This window comes from Ptychodera flava, chromosome 2 (assembly GCF_041260155.1).
Source record: "Ptychodera flava strain L36383 chromosome 2, AS_Pfla_20210202, whole genome shotgun sequence".
In the NCBI taxonomy this organism is placed as follows: domain Eukaryota; kingdom Metazoa; phylum Hemichordata; class Enteropneusta; family Ptychoderidae; genus Ptychodera; species Ptychodera flava.
Window position 1 is genome coordinate 1,194,286 of NC_091929.1, and position 20,362 is coordinate 1,214,647.

Here is a 20,362-nt window from a genome sequence, read left to right on the forward strand (position 1 = left end):
TGTAATTGGATCTAAAATGGCTACATGACGTCCATCCTCTGGGGCTTCATGATCCATTCATACAGATATTGCAGACATGCCTGTGCCAATTCTTTTCAAACTTTGTACAAGGATAAAACATTATGGCATACATATGCAAACTATGTGTGCTTTGGCAAGCATAATTAGTGCTCATTTGCATAGTGATTAGAGCTCTGTTTCTGCGACTGCGCCAAATTTGATGAAATTTTTATACAGATGTTGGTCACTCGTACTCAGAGGTCTAATAGCACACAATGACATATGTGTCAGTATTGTGTCAATTAATTGCCAAATTGCATATTTGATAAATTTTTGTAATTAGGATGATATTTCTTGAAATACTACAACAAATTTAATGAAACATGGTACAAATCTTCAGCCCACAGTCCTACAATAGTGTACAAAGATACTTAGCAGTATCATGTTAATTAATTGCTAATATGCATATTTAATTAAATTTCCCAATTAGTTGGCTGTGTCCAGAAATACTGCTTTAAATTTTATGAACCATGGTACAGATGTTGATCTGTCAGTACTGTAATACTGTGTGAAGATATAACAAAGTATAATGTCAATAAATTCCTAATTTGCTGTAACAGTGAATAAAAACATTTATCAGTGTCATTTTAATAAATTTCAATTTGCATATTTAGGGAACTTAATTAGTGTGATATGTCCAGAAATATTGCATAAAATTTGATGGAAACTTTGTACAGTTATTGATCTCACATTGCAATAATACAATTCAGTGACACTAAGCAGTATCGTTTCAATTAATTGCCAATTTGCATACATCATTAATTTCTTTTGTTTTTATCTAATTTTAGGGTGACTCCAGAAGTGCTGCATCAAATTTTATAAAATATGGTATAGGTAATAATCTGTCATTGTAATAATAGGATGAGAAAAAGTTTGGCAATATCTTTTGGATTAATTACTGCTGGACTTCTTCAATGACCTTTTGTAATTAGGGTTGGGCCCAGATTGGTTTTTAATATAGGTTTGGTTTTACATATGGAACACATTCTCGGCCATAAAGCTTCATCTGTATCGCAGTATTTTTATCACAGCCCGAATTAATGACCACGACTCTATCCTAGCTCTGAGAGGACCTGTAACTAAAGCATCTATTCAACAGGAGGGACTGTGTCATCAATGATGACTTGTTTGCTTGTCTATGAAAATTCACTGTGTTAACAGTTTTTGCATTGCATTTTCTACTTTCAAGGATTAACAGTTTTAAAAGCACTGTTTTGATACATTTAATTTCATTGCCCAAACTCTGCGATAAATAACTTTGTTAAATCATACTTTCATGGTTTCATGATCCATATAGTTATAAAATGCAATGATATAGCTGTAATGTACTTATTAAGTAAAAAAGTCATCTGTAAAATGGAGAAACCTTTGAACTCTGCCATCTTGAGGTAATGATATTGATAGTGGCATTCCGCACCATGGTTACTTATAATCTATGATTTGTAACTTAATTCACTTATAGAAGACTATCAACTAGGGTGTTACCCCAGATTACAAAACTTTGTAAACCTATGTGAATGAAGTGTGTGAAGTGTCTCAATATCTTACATGATTACTGCCACCAAGTTGACATCCTTGAGTTAATGGACGATTATGGCTTTGCTATAATCATTGTTAACGTTGCAAAGGACACAGAAAACAGGGCCTAAACCCTTAGACACATATAGGTCACCATACATGCGTCACCTAGTCTTAATGCTTGCCAGATGCACTCGAGATGTAAACTAATCCACCACCTCCTTCCCTCAATTACTGTTGTCTAAACTACTTGCGTCATCTCTACCGTGTCATTACCAATGCACATATCAGTGTGGTCAACGCTACCTATCAGCAATCTTAATTGCTGCACTCTAGTTCACATCGCAAAACCTTAACTTCAACAATGCCAAAGACAAAAAAAGCAGAGGCCGTGCACGCTCGGCCACCCGTTCATCGACGACGTCGAAGAGATGCCCAGGGCATCTTGACAAGTACCTACTCTGGTCAGCAGTGTTCGCGCTAGCGCTTGCCACACTTGCAAAATGCCAATAAAACTGTCAGTTGACAAAAATTTTTTTGACTTTTTGAAAGTTATTAGCCATCCATGCAAATTGAATTTCTCTCCCAAAAATGATTTGGATACATCATCAGATTGATGGACAATTTGCTTTTAAAACAAAATTTATTATGAAAAATAAAACTAAGCGTTAAGACAAGCGATAGAATACAAACTGTGAAAGTGTACAGGCTACTTATCTCAGCTGGGACGGCAAAGCTCCAAAATCAGACACTGAGACAAAGTGAACAGTCCTTTGGCTTGCTTGCAGGCTTGAGGTTGTGCAAAGTTGACAGTGAAGGTCTTGAAAAGTCTTGAAATTAATACTGCTGGAGTTTCTAAAGTCTTGAAGTAACATGTCACAGACAGAATCCCAAATGTCTGACTGAAAAGCTGTGCGATCCCCCATTTATACTGAAATGGTTATATAAGAGAATATAAGAACAATCTAGAACTTCTATTGATACGCTAATTACTGTTCTAAAATTTCTCCACTTACATGACTAATTGAATATTTAGAACGTTCCAAATATGACTAATTGAATTCAAGGTTGTGAGGTCCTGAAGGACAGTGACCTTGAGAATTTTCTAGATTAATTGAACTCAGGTCATGAGTATGGGGGAAATGACCTACATAACACTAGCTATACATCTTCTATTGTGACTGCCATCAATAAAAAGGAAAAAAAACAGGGCAGTCATGTTGAGGGCGCTGCACAGGCAAGCACCATTTCACCTCCTTCCTTGCGGACAAAGCCACCCCTCATAAATTAAACCCATATAGAAAATAGAATCTATTTTCTATATGGGTTTCGGTGTTAGATTCTCATTTTTACTCAGATATTGATGCTTGAACTTGAATAAGAATTTTTCAGAAACAGATTGTCGTACTTCGTAACTTAACGCTTTTGCCACTACGGGACAGAAAGCTAAAGAAACTTTGTACTCGTCAAACTTTCTCCTCGTATCAGAATATTCCTGATTCCAAGGCCTTACAGGTTGCCAGCGAGTTTTTACGGTCTTTTACGGTCTGAAGGTCTGATGGCCTAATGATCTATAAAGTCAAAGCATATTTCTGGTACTTCGAAACATGCAGACATCACTTTCAACGGTACAATCATCTATGTACAACTTAGTGTTTGTCATCGTAATAAACCAGAATTGATGTCAGATCAGTATACAAGAACTCATCTCAGACTTGCTTTATTCGATAAGGCTTTGGCAATCACATCTATTGCACACGGCACTTGACCTCACCAGCCTTGTTTAAGGCCCAGTGTCCAGGTTTGTTCATTCTAGGCCATTCAGGCTCTCTGCCATGCTATATTCCTCCACCAACACCATCTCCTCCTTGCCTTCACCTGGCTTCTTTCCCTTCATGGGCCGTCCATTACATGTACCCCCACTCAAGAAGGTGGTCACCACCAGCCTGGTGGAACCACTTTCATTTTCGGCTTTCCTAAGGTCTGCAAAGCCAAGTTTGCAACCCAACATTTGCCCAGGAAGCAGACTGGTGGAGACTCCTCGCCCAATCTTTGAGTTTTTTTGTTTATACTTAGTTATTGATGTAACATCTCAAAAGTAGCACTTTTACCTAGTTTTAACTTTGCTAGGGTTTTCTGACATTTCGCTTATTGGTAGTTTAGGTTATTATTGCTAGTTTAATTCCATGTATTCTGTTCATTGGCTTAGCTTCTCTTTGTTACATGTTAAATATTCTTTTGACTCCACATCATGTATAGTGGTGTGTACTTACATATTTGCTGATTGCCGTTGATTCTATGGCACCAAGGAAAGAGGAAGCTTTGAGCTAGATTCTTTCTTTGGCAGGAGGAGAAGAACAAGTCTTGGATCTGCTACATGTGTAGTCCAGAAAATGAACATGGATTATTACAATGCAGGAACAATTGGAGACACAAATTGTATGCAATGATGAATGCAGATACAAACAGATATTCTTCAGATTACAAGTTCATCTTCCCAATACCTCTAATCCAAGACAAAAAGCCAATGAAGGTTTTATCTCTGTTTGATGGAATTTCTTCAGGTAAGATGTAGATATTTAATATTTTTTGTCCCCTTCCCTAAAATGAATAGATTGGCCTGCATCAATCCCTGTCTCAGTCAGCGTCTGTTCACACCAATATCTCTGACATACCTGGGCCAATTTCACTAAAATAATACAGCAAAAGGATCATACACTGTGATATACATACACATGTTGCTCTGTTTTTAGCTACTATAGACTATAGTCTGTAGACGCTATTGGAATGGGTATCCATCTAGTGTCTGTCGTCAGTCTGTATGTACGTATATGTGTCCATTTGTGAGGATGTCCATCCAATATCTTGAGATCTGCAGTACTCACAGACTTGATATTTGTTGTGTAGATGCAAACTATGATTATGACAAACTGTTTTTCGTTTTTTGATATTGTTGAAAATATGCAAATGAGCTCAAAAAAGTTGCTTTTGGTACAAAATCTTCTTCATAACTACTGGTCAGACAGCTTTGACATTTAGTATGCAAGTCCCTAGGGATAAGTTAGATTTGTTCAAATTGTGATGAAATATCACAAGATATCATGGTGGCCAAGTAGTAAAATCAGTCACTTTTGAATACTCAAATTTATGTATCGTAAAATCTTCAATTTTACATGTTATAAGTATTAAGTATTACATGAATATCACATCTTCTTTGAAGTTTCAGTAATACTGGATCAGTTAGGTGTCAAAGTTGATCATTACTATGCCTCAGAAGTGAACCCAATTGCCATCACTATAGCATCTGCACAACAGTGTATTTCAACTGTCACACATGTTCCTGGGATCACAGAAATCACTGAAGAACTGGTAAGTTAAGGACACAGTCAGCTAAGTGTGGGGTAAATGTCAAAATCAAAGTGGCTTATCAAACAGACTGATTTTCCGTTGTTGTTGTCGTCCGTTGTCTGTCAACATTGCCTTCTCCTCTGAAACTGCTAGTCTGATTGCTCTGAAATTTGATATGCAGTTCACTGAGGGTGGCCTTACTTGAGATTGTTCAAATCGTGGTGAAATTTGCATATTTGTGTTTTAGGGGCCTTTTTTCCTGTGTTTAGTAAAAGAATCTTCTCTGAAACTTTATGTCTGATTGCTTTGAAATTTGATATGCAGTTTACTTCAGTTGACCTCAGTTAGATTTGTTCAAATCATTGTAAAATTTGCATATTTGATTTTAAAGGCAATTTTTGTCATTTTTGGTCAAAATATCTGTAAAAATCTTCTTCTTCAAAATAACATGTCAGATTGCTTTGATATTTGGTGCCTTGGGATAAACTATTTAAGATTTGATCAAATTGTGCAGAAATAGGCAAATTTGTATTTTTAGGCAACTTTTAGCTCACATTTGGTATACCAATGTGAGGTTATCGTATAAGCTGAATCAGTCATTTGCATTCCATTTGCATGTCTGTATGTATATGTATGTATGTATGTACGTATGTATGTATGTATGTATGTATGTATGTATGTATGTATATCCGTCCACATCAAAAAACTCCTAAACCGCAGCACCTACTGTCTTAGTATTTGGTGTACAGGTGCACCTAGAGGTGGAGATGTGAATTTGTTCAAATGATCTTGTCAGTGTGAAAAATATGCAAATGAGGGGAAAAAAGGAAAAACCCTGCAATTGCTAAGACTCTGTAACTATTGGTCAGATTAGGTTTAAACTTGACATGCAGGTTCCTTTAGGTATTCTAAAGTAGGTGTGTAAATATTGGGATGAAATTTGCATGTTTCTATTTTTCTGGTATTTTTTTCAGTTTTTAGTCAAAAAAATCCTTTTCTCTGAAACCGCTAGTTCGATTGCTTTGAAAGTTGGTATACATGTTGCTCAGGATAACCTCAGTCAAGTTTTATACAAATTGAATTGAAATTTTCATATTTGTAATTTTGGGGCAATTTTCCGAATTTTTTGTCAAAAATTATTTTATCCAAAAACTACTTATCTGTTAGCTTTGATATTTGATATACAGGTACCTAAGGTTGATCAAAATCTGATGTATTCAAGTTCTGATGAAATCTGCAATTTTGTATTTTGGGGCAATTTTTCTCATTTTTTGTTAAATTTTTTTTCTCAAAAATTACTTGTTTGATTGCTTCTATAATTTGGTAGAAAGGTATCTAGGGTTAATCTTCATATGATACATTGAAATTAGGTTGAAATCAGCAATTTTGTATTTTTTTGGCAATTTTCTGCTATTTTTGGTCAAAAATTTTTTTCTCTCTAAACTCTACTGATCTGATAACTTTGATATTTAATGTACAGGTTCCAAGGGTTTATTTATATATGACAGATTAAAATAAGGATGATATCTGCAATTTTGTATTTATCGTAATGTGATATATTGAAATTAGGTTGAAATTGGTAATTTTGTATTTTTAAGCCTGTTCCTAAAGTTGACCTCCAGTACCTAAAGTTTCAGACCTTATTTACTTTTTTCATTCTTGTTTCTCTGGTTTAAATATTTCTTGATGGACCAATTCAAACCAAATATGAGCACACTGTCCTTGACAGTATTTTTTTATGTCAAGAGCCACAACTCAGGCAAGTCTCAACCGATTTTATTCAAACTTTACATATTTAATGATCTTTCCTAATTAGAGTGGCTAGAATTCAAGAAATTCCAATTGACATAGAAATTGAGAAATAGTGGAAAAAATTGTCAAATGTTACAGCTACTGAGCTTTAACATGTCTTCACACACAATTAAATCAATGGAATCATACGCAGTAATGTGCAATGACAGTAATGTGAAGCCAATATTAGAAAATGTAAAGCCTATGAGTTCTAGGTTCAATGTCATTTCATACAAGTACTGTGTTGAGTAACGTCATTTCATACAAGTACTGTGTTGAGTAACGTCATTTCATACAATTACTGTGTTGAGTAACATTTCATTTATTTATGATGTCTTGACTAGATGTTGGTCTTTCCAGTGGCATTTAGGAAAACAAGTATCATCAATGTCATGATTTCAGCTGAATTTATCAATAGATGTACAACTATCCTGTTTACTAATTAATGTACTGCATATATTTTAATGCTTTACAGCTTTCTGAGTGGGGTCACATTGATCTGCTGGTAGCTGGAAGTCGTCATAATGAAATTAGCTATACTAAGACAAATCCACCCATTGAGTTTGATGATAGCTTGGAATACTTTCACCTATGTAAGTACTGCCTATTTCATGATTTATTCTCTCCAGCTTGTAAAATAAAAGAATTAACTTTTATTGAAAGTAATGTATTAAATTTGGCAAAGGCATGCTGAATGTGAAGGTACGTATGAAATTGTGAGACTGGAGCAAGAAAGTGATGCTTTCTCACAAGTGGTGAAATTCTCTTGTCATTCTCACTGCTACCAGTGAGAATTTTTGAATTCGTACCAGTGAGCAGTGAGAAATGCACTCCTTGGTGAGATAGTAGATTCTCACCAGTGAGAATGGAAATTCCCACCAAGCACTACGAGAATAATTATTTCTATGGTGAGAATGAATTATACTCATCATTCGCTGGTGAGAATCAACCAGACTCATTGTTCACTGCATAGTAAGAATTAAGCACATTGATTCACACCAGTGAACAGCAAGTCTGGCTGATTCTCACCAATGAATGGTGAGTCTGATTGATTCTCACCAGTGTACCGGTATAATGAGTATGATACATTCTCATTGTGAAAATTACCATTCCCACAGTGATTGGTGAGAATTTTCACGAGAAAATTAATTTCTCGCAGATTGATTGCGAGAATTCAATTTCTTGGAGATGCAGAGCAAGAAAATACAATTCTCACTGGCTTATTGCGAGAAAATTAAATTCTCGTAAATTGATTGCCAGAAAGTATGTATTCTCGCTTACTTCTCGCAAAAAAGCGAGAAAGTGTCCATTTCTTCCAAATTTCTTGCAAATTTCTGTACAAGTGTAACGTGTTCATATTTTTCACCCTCATCTTGGGGTCCCCGATTTAGGGGCTGCAGTGCCTACCTATAGTCCAACATGGTGGGAGAGTTGACTGACTTAGCTCAACCTTGAAGTTTTGGAGGTTGCTTTGCCTTGGATTTACCGGTTGGTATTCCTTAACTATCATTTATCTCTACCCGTAGCCAGAACATTTAGACTAAATTGTAAAGTATTTAAGGTGGAGCTGCATGTTGCCAACACAGTTTTTAGCTTCAAAGCAATATTTCTCATCAAAGATGACACGGAAACCCCCTCATACTATATATTTTCAAAAAGCAGAGACTCTAAAGTTTAGTATGGTAGCAGTAGTTTACTAAAAGGATGAAGTGGGTGTATATTTGGGGTAAAAAACCTCAATTTTGGTATTAATGATAAAAATTAATTTAAGTCAAAAACTTGAAACTATTTCCTGAAGTGTAATATTTTCCTTGAAAAAAGAGTATAGGTAGAAAAAAACGACTATTTTATTTTGCATTATCTATCGTCATTCAAAAATGGCAAGGGCTGAAAGACTGACACTCAAAAAAGTGATCAAAATCATGATTAGCAAAATTCAAATGCCTCTTATTCAAAATGTAAGAACTTCATAGCCAAACAAAATAGTCGTTTTTTATAGAGCATTTTTTGCTCACGTGTTCACACATGTGAGCATATGGTTTACAAATCTTCATCACTGAAACAGCTTAATGTCTGATTGCTTTGAAATTTGATATGAAGGTTCCTAGGGATGTTACCTTTGTTATTTTTTCAGCTTCCCTGTGCCATATGTATATATTACAATATAGGAGGTATTATTATGGACCAGAAAAAATGTCTTTCATTTGTATGTATGTATGTACGTATGTATCACTGTACAAGAAATCTCCCACAATGCACCCCCATCTGTCATCAAGGTTGAGCAGCGTCACGCAGTTGACAATATTAAATTGACCCCTGCCCGTAGAAAACTGAACGACTTATCAAGTAGTTACTGTGTAGTGATTAGGTCTGTACCGACCCAAAACGACCTATTTTTGGGAAAATAAGTGGTTGGAACTTCATACATACTTATTTTGTGATCATACATACCTAATTGTTTTACGTCCGGAGAGCATAACAACTTATTTTGTTATCTACTTGGTCAAAATAAACAACTACGTTTAATTTCCTACAGACTTATGTTGTTTTCGGCCGGTGTCGCGTATTTTAAGTCTGCACAACAGGCATACGGCATACGCTGCATATTCGGAAATGTGTGATAGTTAATTTTGATTTTGAAGTTCAACAAATTGTGTGAAAAAACTACCATTTGACTTTGATCGGTACAGAAAATCAATCACTGACTTTTTATGTACGTTTTGCGAATGATCTGTTCTCACTGAAAGCGTAACTGTTTCTACAGAAAAAAGACAAAAAACGATCAGACAATTCGTGTCCGTGTCGGCTACATGGACGATCTAACGCTTTGCGAAAAATGAACATTGAGCTCGACGTAAAATATGGTTGAACTTATTTCACGTGCATATCTCCCTTTAAAAGCCTAGTCTTTCAAAGAACTGCAACTCAAAAATAACGTATATCTGGTTCTTTTGTGTTTTCTTACCGGGCCCTTTCAAACATGAACAACGAGTCCGATCACAGAGTAGATTGAAAGCTAAAATACGACTACGTATGATGTCAGGCAGCCAGCTATCCCAGCGTAATAAGCATAGTTTCAACATCGACTCACGCCGGACGTGCGCGATGAAAGTCATCATCGAGCCAAGTTTGTAAGTCACGAGACTTGTATGTCGGAGACGTTTTTGCAGAGCGTTTGTGATGATCTGGTAAAGGTTTACATGTAATGGATTTTCTGTCGTTTTAGCTTTTCAAACGCGAGCTCGCATACAGCTAGCTGTGTTCGATCACGTTGCTAGCTGGCTGAGTGCGTGGGTCACATGGGTCATCAGACTTTGAACCCAGGACTTTAGAATCACGCCTGATGATGTCATAGATCATGAGAAGACTTCTTTATGATTGGTCAGATTATTGTAGATCATGTGAAGATTTCTTTATGATTGGTCAAGTTGCCAAAAGGTCACGGGTCAAATCCTAAGCGGCAAATTAAATCTGATATGCACTGGTGGGACGTTAGACGTTTTGAGTGAGAGAGAAAATCGTCACCTCTTTCCGCTCTGATTTTGACATAGTTTTGCGTAGAATTACCGTAGGACATAATCATTCAGGGTATGTACAGGTTAGCTATGAATTTAAAACCAACAAACAGTGTTTACGATGCGTTGATGGCCATTGGATGACCGATTCTGAGATCGACCGCGATATCGTCCCGTAGAACACGAACGCAACCCATAGGCCTATGCATAGTTCGATCGAAGCATGGAGGCAGGAGAGACCGAAGAGATTGTTTAAAAATTCGGTAAGTAATTTCCAATACGCCTTATCCACGAGTTGTCTCTGTAATTTTCGCAGTTTTCACTTCTTTAGTCACGCTATATTGATGTCATTCTTGGCGAACCCTGTTCAAGTATACGAAATGAACGGACGGTGTTGGCAAAATTAAACCATGAGGTTGGTACCTCAATATAGACAGTGAAGTGTTACTCCACACTGCAGCTGTCACTGTCTATCTCTGTGCATTAATTACAAGGAGAGTTGTAGTAACGAATAGAGCCAGGCTATTATCTGTTATTTTTACTCATTGATTCAAAATTTTGAACGGATTGATGATATACAACAGATACTCATATATTTTTAGTCCCCGCGGACGAAGTCCGGCGGGGACTTATAGATTGGGTCCCGTCTGTCCGTCCGTCCGTCCGTCCGTCCGTCCGTCCGTCCGTCCGTCATCAACAGTTTCTCAGACACTGCTGAACCAATTTCGTTCAAACTTGGCACAAAGGCATAGCACTATGACCTACAGATGCACGTCGATTTATTTTGTGATACGATCGAATTTGGCCGCGAGGCGGCCATTTTGTTGCGATTTTTCATGTCTTTGGACCATAACTCAGACATCCTTGAGCAGATTCTGTTCAAACTTGGCACAAAGGCATAACACTATGGCTTTCATATCCCTGTCAAATAATTTTGTGATATGATCCAATATGGGCGCGAGGCGGCCATTTTGTTGCGATTTTTCATGTCTTTGGACCATAACTCAGACATCCTTGAACAGATTCTGTTCAAACTTGGCACAAAGGCATAACACTATGGCCTACATGTGCATGTCAAATTAGGTTGCGATACGATCCAATATGGGCGCGAGGCGGCCATTTTGTTTGCGATTTTTTGTTTCTTTGAACCATAACTCAAACATCCTCGAACCGATTCTGTTCAAACTTGGCACAAAGGCATAGCACTATGACCTACAGATGCATGTCAAATTATGGGCGTGAGGCGGCCATTTTGTTGTGATTTTTCATGTCTTTGGACCATAACTCAGACATTCTTGAACCGATTCTGTTCAAATTTGGCACAAAAGCAAAACAGTATGCCCTTCATATGAACACCAATTTATTTCGTGAAATGATCCAATATGGCTGACAGGCGGCCATTTTTTTGCGACTTTTTCATGTCTTTGAACCGTAACTCAAACATCCTTGAACCGATTTTGTTCAAACTTGGCACAAAGGCAAAGCACGTACTATGGCATGCATATGCATGTATCAATTAACCTTGCGATAGGATCCAATATGGCTGCAGAACTGCCATTTTGTTGGAATTTTGCATGTCTTTGAATCGTAATTCAAAGGTCATTACACCCATTTTGCCCAAACTTGGCACAAAGATCAAGCACTATGGCATACATGTCAATTTACTTCGTGACATGTTCCAATATGGCTGCCAGATTGTCATTTTTTTCCAATATCGCTGCCCGATGGTCATTTTTGGATTTTTTCATGTCTTTGAGGCTTAATCATATGCAAATATTCCTTAACCAATGTTGTTGAGACTTGGTACTAAGATAAAGTACTATGGCATACATATGCATGTCTACTAATTTTGTGCTATGATCCATATGGTCAATAGACAGCCATTTGATTTCAATTTTGGTGTGATTTTTTTATGTTTTTGAAACATAAACATAGATCACTGTCCCTCGATGGACTGATTTTGTTCAAACATGATACGAAGATAAAATACTATGGCTGCATTCTTGTGCACATTAATTTGTTTCATTATATGATTCGAAATGGCTGATGGCTGATTACAACAACATACCCGATCCCATAGCATTTCCAAAATTCCACCAAACCATGTGTATAGTATGTGCCATCATGACACTAGAGGCAGTGAGGGCATCGTTATGTGTGATGTAATCAAAAGTTCCTTCAGTGGTCATTACCGGCAGAGATGAGCCATTTATTGAACGTTCCTCAGATAACTTTATTATGCAAGTCACAGGCCTGATGCACCCGTTGCATCAATGTCATTCCACAGCGACCTAGACCACAGCTACCTAGACACCAAAGATTATAACAAAATGGACAAGCGGGGACTGTGTCATCAACGATGACTTGTTATTATTAAACTTTGACCTGGTATTAATATTATAAAGGGATACTTTTTGATTTACATTTCTTCTGTTTGAGATGTGCTGAACCCCAATCACCACCGGTCAGTAGTTATAGTTTGGAATGGTACTGCGTCACTAATCAATGGGGAAAATTAGGCTGAAAAGCAAAGATTTGGTAATCACAACGAACATAATTTATAGATATGTCATGAGTGTTTTTATCAGAAGGTAAATTATTTTATATCAATTATTATAATTTCATTAAGCACGTGAATGCTCTTTCCATGAATTTTTATATAAAGGATAGTCGACGAAGTACAAGCAATTTCACTCTCCACAATGACATGTAATGACATCCTTGTCTGTTATTTATCATTTTTATTCTCAGTGTATCTATGGGCAAAGGCCAAGAAGCTGAACAGACCAATGTGAAGTTTCAGAACAAGATCGGAAAGTATAAGGATGGCATCAAAAACAACTTTTGATAATGTGAACAATCAAATGCAGACTTTAAGACGTGTTCTGTTGGGTTTTTCACATGAATCTCCCCTTCCAGTATGAAATAAAGAGCTTGCAAACTTGACATCAGAGAACTGCTTCTTGTGTTGTCTTGTTGCTTCTTGTGCTGTCTTGTTCCCTATGTTGAGGTAAGACTGGTTTTTTAGTTTCTTACATGGCAAGTCTATCCACTACAGTTCATTACAAAATGATTCTGAACCGAGTAAATTTGTAATGGATGGAAGTATTGGGAAGGCTACTATGTACACTGTCCCATGAACTCTGCTGGAAGCTGCCCTCTGTATTGGGTATCACTGTCCATTTTTCAGTTGTTGACCTGGTATATCAAGTTTAGAAGCATGATAATTATGATCATACATAAAATGTTGGATGTGGCTGCATCACTGTTGTCAATTCCTGGTTTTGCAATTTTTTCATGCATCGAGACTTGAATATATAGGCATCATGTATACTAATTTTTAAGAACGTACATACTTATTGTCAAGAAGTATGTATATGCTAATATATGTAAATTTTACATACCAATTTTACCTGCTTATATATGCTAATTAATATATGTAAATTTTACATACCAATTTTACCTGCTTATATTTACGCGCTTTAAGTATGTATTGTTAAGTGGTTATGCTAATTTTTAGGTCTGTATGGCCGATGCCTAATTTACATTTTCGGCCTATACACATACTTAGTAGTATGTACAGACCTAACTTTGGCCATAGACAAAAGGAACAAGTCTGTAACGAAACAAGTAGGTATCTGCCACAAAAACAACTTATATACCGGTACAGACTTATTTACAGACTTATGGATAACTTAAAATAAGTATGTGAGTTTATAAGGGTGTCTGCGGGTATGTTCGAGTATTGGTGAGGGAAGGTGTGATCATGCAACCCTGTACAAAGTAGGTGTATAACCTGTTTAATATCCTAAAAAGTCATAATTTGATGATTTGTGAAGTTTCGACATTTTCTGCTGTGTATTTTTCAAATTGGTTGGCATTGCCATTCATTCTCTGTCTTTGGACTGACTATCCTCCTGATCTGTGGACCAGATTGTGATCACGATTGATCAAGCAATTGATCTTGCTTGCTCTAAGTCAGCTTGCTGACTCATTTATTGCCACATATTTATGCTGGACATGATGGTTTTTCCCCATCTAATACATAGAAATATAAACATTATTGACAAGTATTGCTGAAATATACCCTTTCAACAAACTTTTAATATTTCATGAAGAAATATATATTTTCCAAAAAGATATAAAGCATAGACGATTCAAATTTTGGCAGGTATCGCAAGCTGGTAGATAAATACAATATCTCTCTTCGACAAATGATCGCTGATGGCATCGGTGACATTGGGTCTTAGTTAGTGACCACTACCTATCTGACTTACAGATTGATATATGGCAGGTGCCACATGTGGGGCAGGATGCGCTTACTATTTTCGAAACACCTGACATCACTTCTTGGTCTTCTGGCCAGACGTCCATATATCTTTCTTTCATGAATGTGACTTTGTTTGTGTACCGTCTATTTACTGTCTGTTCTGTGCTGTTTTGTGTCTGTGTTTACAACAATTGTCTTACCAATTCTGACCTAGTGTCATTGGATTATGGATTGGTATGATTGCGATTATTTTACAGCACATCAATATAGTAAAACCAGAAGTAGGTACTTATTATGTGTACGTTCAGGACAGCCTGGGTTCTACAGTACGCAGTATCAAGTTTAAATGGCCATGACATATCAGTCGTCTAAATACCGTTTCTGTGTTATTACTTGGCAAGCTCAACTCTTGTCAACACAGTTTAGGTGCAAGATTAAATGACTGTCTGATGGCACAGTTTATGTCAAAATTGGGACACTGTAAATGATCGTTGAACCTATGATATAACATTCAATTATTTGAAACCCTACTATTTTCACATACAGAAGGTGAGGTCAACATGATATACCATTTGAAAGTTTGAAAGACAATCAAAATAGTTACAGTTTGAAAAATGTACATTCAATGTACATTAAAAGTACATCAGCCTACAAATTTGGATAAAATTCAGATATTCTGTATTTCTTGTGACATGGGGGCCATGGAAAATTAAGACATGTGCATAGTAAACACAAACATGCGTTTTATCTCAACCCCCTCCCTTAAATGAAAGTTTGGAAATGCGAAAATCTAACCAAGCCTCATTCAGTTTCAATCAGTGCAATCAGAAACTATGTCGTAATGAAATCAGGCATATACTACTGTCCACATCAAAAACTTGAGAACCACACCACCTACTGTCTCAGTATTTGGTGTGGAGGTGTACCCATGAATGCCTTCAAATGAGTATGTTCGTGTCAAAAATATGCAAAGTAGGTTGAAATTTTAGTTGAAAACTCTTCTTCTTCAGAAGAGCCTTTAAATTTGGTAGCAATATTACAATAACCTGTAGTGCTGTGATTTTGTTCAAACAGTAATTAAATTGATGATGCAACATTTTTAAGTCAATTTTAAAATTATGGTAAAAAATCATTGGTTTCACATTGACACAAGTATGTTCGTGTCAAAAATATGCAAACTTGGTTGAAATTTTAGTTGAAAACTCTTCTTCTTCAGAAGAGCCTTAAAATTTGATAGCAATGTTACAATAACCTGTTGTGCTGTGATTTTGTTCAAACAGTAATTAAATTGATAATGCAACATTTTTAAGTCAATTTTAAAATTATGGTAAAGAATCATTGGTTTCACATAGACAGCTTTAAAATTTGGTAAACTATTTCTGATATGAAATATCAAGTAGATCGAATTGCATTTAAATTGTAGTGAAATCTGCAAGACTTATATTTTTGTGATTTTTGTTCAAGCATAATCATGTACTTCAAAACTTTTCATCAAACAGCTTTGAAATTTGTTATTTTGTTATTCTAGTTGCTAGGAAGTACCTTGTTACGAATTCTTAGTGTGCAAATAGTGGTGAAATCTATAGTGTAGTATTTTAATGCTATTTTTGTGATTTTTGGTCAAAAATTATATTTTTCCAAAACTACTTATCCAAGAGCTTTGAATATTGATAAACTGGTTCCTATGGATGACCCAGCTGAGATGCATGCAAAGTGTTGTGAAATCTCCCAAATCACATCTTTACATCTTTACTTTACATAAACAAAGAAATACCTAGTTATTTTTATTATTAGCTGCTATTATTATATAATATTAATACCAGGTCAAATTTGATGCCGCAAATGTGATGTAAATCCTATATTTACAAGCAAGCAATAAAATATTATTATTATTAGTAGTATTATTAGGACTTTATTGCACAACTCAACTGACAGCTTTGGCATTTGGCATGCAAGTCTTGTGCCGGGGATAACCAAGCTAAGATGCCTGTAAATTGTGATAAAATCTAGAAGTTTTAATTTTTGCAAGTATTTCTGCAAAGTTTTGTAAAAAACTCTTACTATTAAAGACTACTTATTGCAATATTTGCATTTGTGATGAAATCAGTAGTGTATACAAGACTTGCACAGGAGAAACAAATTTTGGATTTTAGAATTTTCACCATCTTCACGCATTGAATTTGTGTTGTAAATTATATAGGAGCGACAGTGTCATTGATAAGACTTTTGTTGGTAGTCAAATCCATGACAGGTTTGAAAGTGCTTAAGAAGATTAGACTTTAGAAAAGACATTAAAGCCATCACTGAGTGGCTCATCAATGACAGAAGTGCTGTTTTCATTTTCTATTTATGCAGGTCCAAGTGCCTCTAGGATGCATGAATTTTACCGTATCCTAAGGTTTTTTCACAGGCACAGGGATAAGAGCAGACCATTCTTTTGGTTGTTTGAAAGTGAAGCAGACATAGTTGATGAAGACAAGGAATTAATCAGCTGTTTTCTTAAGGTAAGATTAGCTTTAATATGCTACCATAGAGAAGGAGTTTAACATTAGTATTAAGTTTTATGTTAAAGCTGCACTTTTCAATCCCAGGTTCTCGCATTAGTGAAGTTCTCCTCCCAGTCAAACACTTGGCCAGGACGATGTTTGATTTCTATAACATTAATTACACAAACTGATCTCAACCTTTTGTCACCTTTTGCTAATCCTCTAAACAGAGTTTATACAAGCTTTTGATTGACGGTCAGTTCAAATCGCCAACGGTCATTGATTCCCCACCACAAACGCTCTAATTTCCTAAAATGTCTTCCAGTCGCATTAGACTTTGAATATAACCACAGAGTTCGATCAGCAGCAACTTCACGCTGACCACTTGGCAGTCTGTCTGCGTTTTTGCAGCCGGAAAAAAATAAAAAGTGGCATTTTCTGGATATCATTCAAAGTTGGTACAAGGACATTGACCTATTTCATACATATGAACATCAGTTTGTTTCACGACATGTAGTAGTATCATGTCAATCATTGAATTTTCGTAATTAGGCTGATATGTCAAGAAATACTGCATCAAATTTCATGAAACTTGGTACAGATGTTAAGGTCTCATTTGCTTTAACAGTGAATAAAGACATTTATCAGTGTCATGGTAATTAATTTGTAATTGCATATGTATAATGAACTTTCCTAATTAGAGTGAGATGTCCACAAATACTGCATCAAATTTGATGAAACTTGGTACAGATGTTGATCTCATAGTGTTGTAAATACAATTCAATAACACTTAGTACCGGTAATATCATTTAAATTAATTGCTAATTTGCATTTACATGATGAATTTTTGTTTTTAGGGTGAATGTCTAGAAACACTGCATCAAACTTTATAAATTATGGTACCAGCGATAATCTGTCATCTTTATGATAGGATGCAAAAATGTTTTGCAACATCCGTCAATTAATTACTAATTGACTCATTTAATGACCTTTTGTAATTAGGATGGTGGCCTACATGGGTTTTATGTTTTCACCACCATGGAACTCATTCTCGACCATTAAAGCCGCACTTTTCAATCCCAGGTTCTCGCATTAGTTGAGTTCTCCTTCCAGTCAAACGCTTTGCCAGTACGATGTTTGATTTCTATAACATTGATTACATAAACTGATCTTAACCTTTTGTTACAGTTTGCTAATCCTGCAAACAGAGTTTATGTAAGCTTTTGATTGACGGTCGGTTCAAATCGCCAACGTGTCATTGATTCCCCACCACAAACGCTTGAATTTCCTAAATTTTTTTCTTCCAGTCGCATTAGACTTTGAATATAACCACAGAGTTTGATCGGCAGCAACTTCACGCTGACTGCTTGGCAGTCTGTCTGTGTTTTTGCGGCCGAGGAAAACTAAAAAGTTGCAATATCTGGAGCGTGTGCCTGCATGTTGCCTGTTTGGTGTCCTCTTACACAATGAACGCCGCCATAATTGCTTGGCGTCGTTTTAAAGGGAGGCTCCGCCTTTAAGCCCCATCTGTATCATAGTATTTTTAATCACAGACCTGATTAATGAACAGGACTCTATCCTTTCCGAGGACTTGTAATTAAAGTACCCATTAACAAGTGGGGACTGTGTCATCAACGATGACTTGCTACCCAAAATATACACCCACTTCATCTTTCGAGTAAACTACTGCTACCATACTAAACTTTAGAGTCTCTGCTTTTTGAAAATATATAGTATGAGGGGGTTTCCTTGTCATCTTTGATGAGAAATATTGCTTGGAAAAAAACTCTGTTGGCAACATGCAGCTCCACCTTAAGTCAAATAAGAAATGGAAATTTCAATTCATACATTCAAAGGTACAAAACCACCAAGCAGCATATTTTTTTCCTGTGTAATCCACAACTTTTTTTTCATTTACCAAGGTTGATCCAGTGCTTGTTGTCATCTTTGATGAGAAATATTGCTTGGAAAAAACTGTGTTGGCAACATGCAGCTCCACCTTAAGTCAAATAAGAAATGGAAATTTCAATTCATACATTCCAAGGTACAAAACCACCAAGCAGCATATTTTTTTCCTGTGTAATCCACAACTTTTTTTTCATTTACCAAGGTTGATCCAGTGCTTGTTGATGCTGTATATGTATCTGCAATAAAGGCAAAGAGATATTACTGGGGAAATTTGCCTGGAATGTTAAGGTATGAAATTTAATTTTTGTCATATGGTGAAAGGGATTCCAACCAAAATTACATCAGCAATATACAGGTTCATACTTATGCCAGAAAAGCATTTATTATTACTTTTTGCATGGAGGTGCAATTTGTTTAAGTTCTACATGAAAATAAATATTAAATTCAGGCAATATGGAGTCTTTTCTACTCAACTGTGCGCAGCCATATTGTCTACTTCCTCCACAAAACATGTCAGGAGAAATGCCTGAATGATGATGTATAATTTTGGACTTTTGGTGCATTGGCCAGGGGGTCTTGTCAACAACTAAGATCTGGACATATGCTAGACTGAAAAATCATTGCTCGAGGGCGCTCTATACGCTCCCCCCTCACACAACTGGACTTGACGCGATCTGTAGCATTCCTGACCAGTAACAGAATTTTGTTGCGACCAATTAGATTTCGTCATGAAATTTAGTGGTAGTTTTGAGGTCTATGTCACGCTCATGCAGCCAGCAGAGTGCATGATCGAACATTAGCATATGATTCTGCCTATTTCCCGTAATGTCAACAACAGGCAGACAAAACATTGTAATTACCCACATATGATGTTGACAGTGTGACGCAATAAATCTGTCCAGCTGTACTCGTATAAAAAAGGAAAGTCAACCATGCTTGTTAGCGAGGAAGTGAGAAAGTGTTCGGGAGAACTTGGAATTGTCCTGAAGACAAAGCAAAGCCAGGCCCATGAAAGTTTCTGTAACGGAGATGACGTTCCCGTTATTTACCTACCTGGTATGGTAAATCAGTTAATTGTCTATTCCTTGACAGACTGGGGACAGACTGGGGACTGTTTGAAGGTGTTGCCATGACCACTATACTTATTACGTGGAGAGCGGCGGCCGTAGTTTAATAAATATTCAACAGCAGGCTGCATAAACTTCGCACATTTAGGGGCGAGTCCCAAAACCCGGACCGAGACGAGTCGAGACGAGACCATAATGACCCCTCAGGCCAGGCGTTGTAAATACATCATAATACAATACTATAGTAAGCTTGCAGTTTGTTGAGAGTGTCAAAGATCGATGCACAAAGCAAGAGATAGCACAATCAACGATTGGAACAAAATTACTGAAAAAAGATTTGTTGACTCCGGGAGGTTTTTCAACTTAAGTTCAAGGCGAGCTCGAAACATGCGAACTGCG

General features: G+C 36.5%; 1 protein-coding gene across 5 annotated transcripts in view; it reads left to right on the forward strand.

Annotated features, from left to right (window-relative positions):
• Positions 1-20,362, forward strand: part of LOC139150975 (DNA (cytosine-5)-methyltransferase 3A-like) — a 130,098-nt gene that overhangs the window by 96,990 nt on the left and 12,746 nt on the right. For all 5 annotated transcript variants that reach the window (XM_070723468.1, XM_070723488.1, XM_070723478.1 and 2 more), the window contains 5 exons: positions 3,926-4,142; positions 4,799-4,947; positions 7,193-7,310; positions 16,858-17,006; positions 19,099-19,184. In XM_070723468.1, the coding sequence (XP_070579569.1) occupies positions 3,926-4,142; positions 4,799-4,947; positions 7,193-7,310; positions 16,858-17,006; positions 19,099-19,184 (719 nt within the window). The remainder of the gene's footprint in view (positions 1-3,925; positions 4,143-4,798; positions 4,948-7,192; positions 7,311-16,857; positions 17,007-19,098; positions 19,185-20,362) is intronic.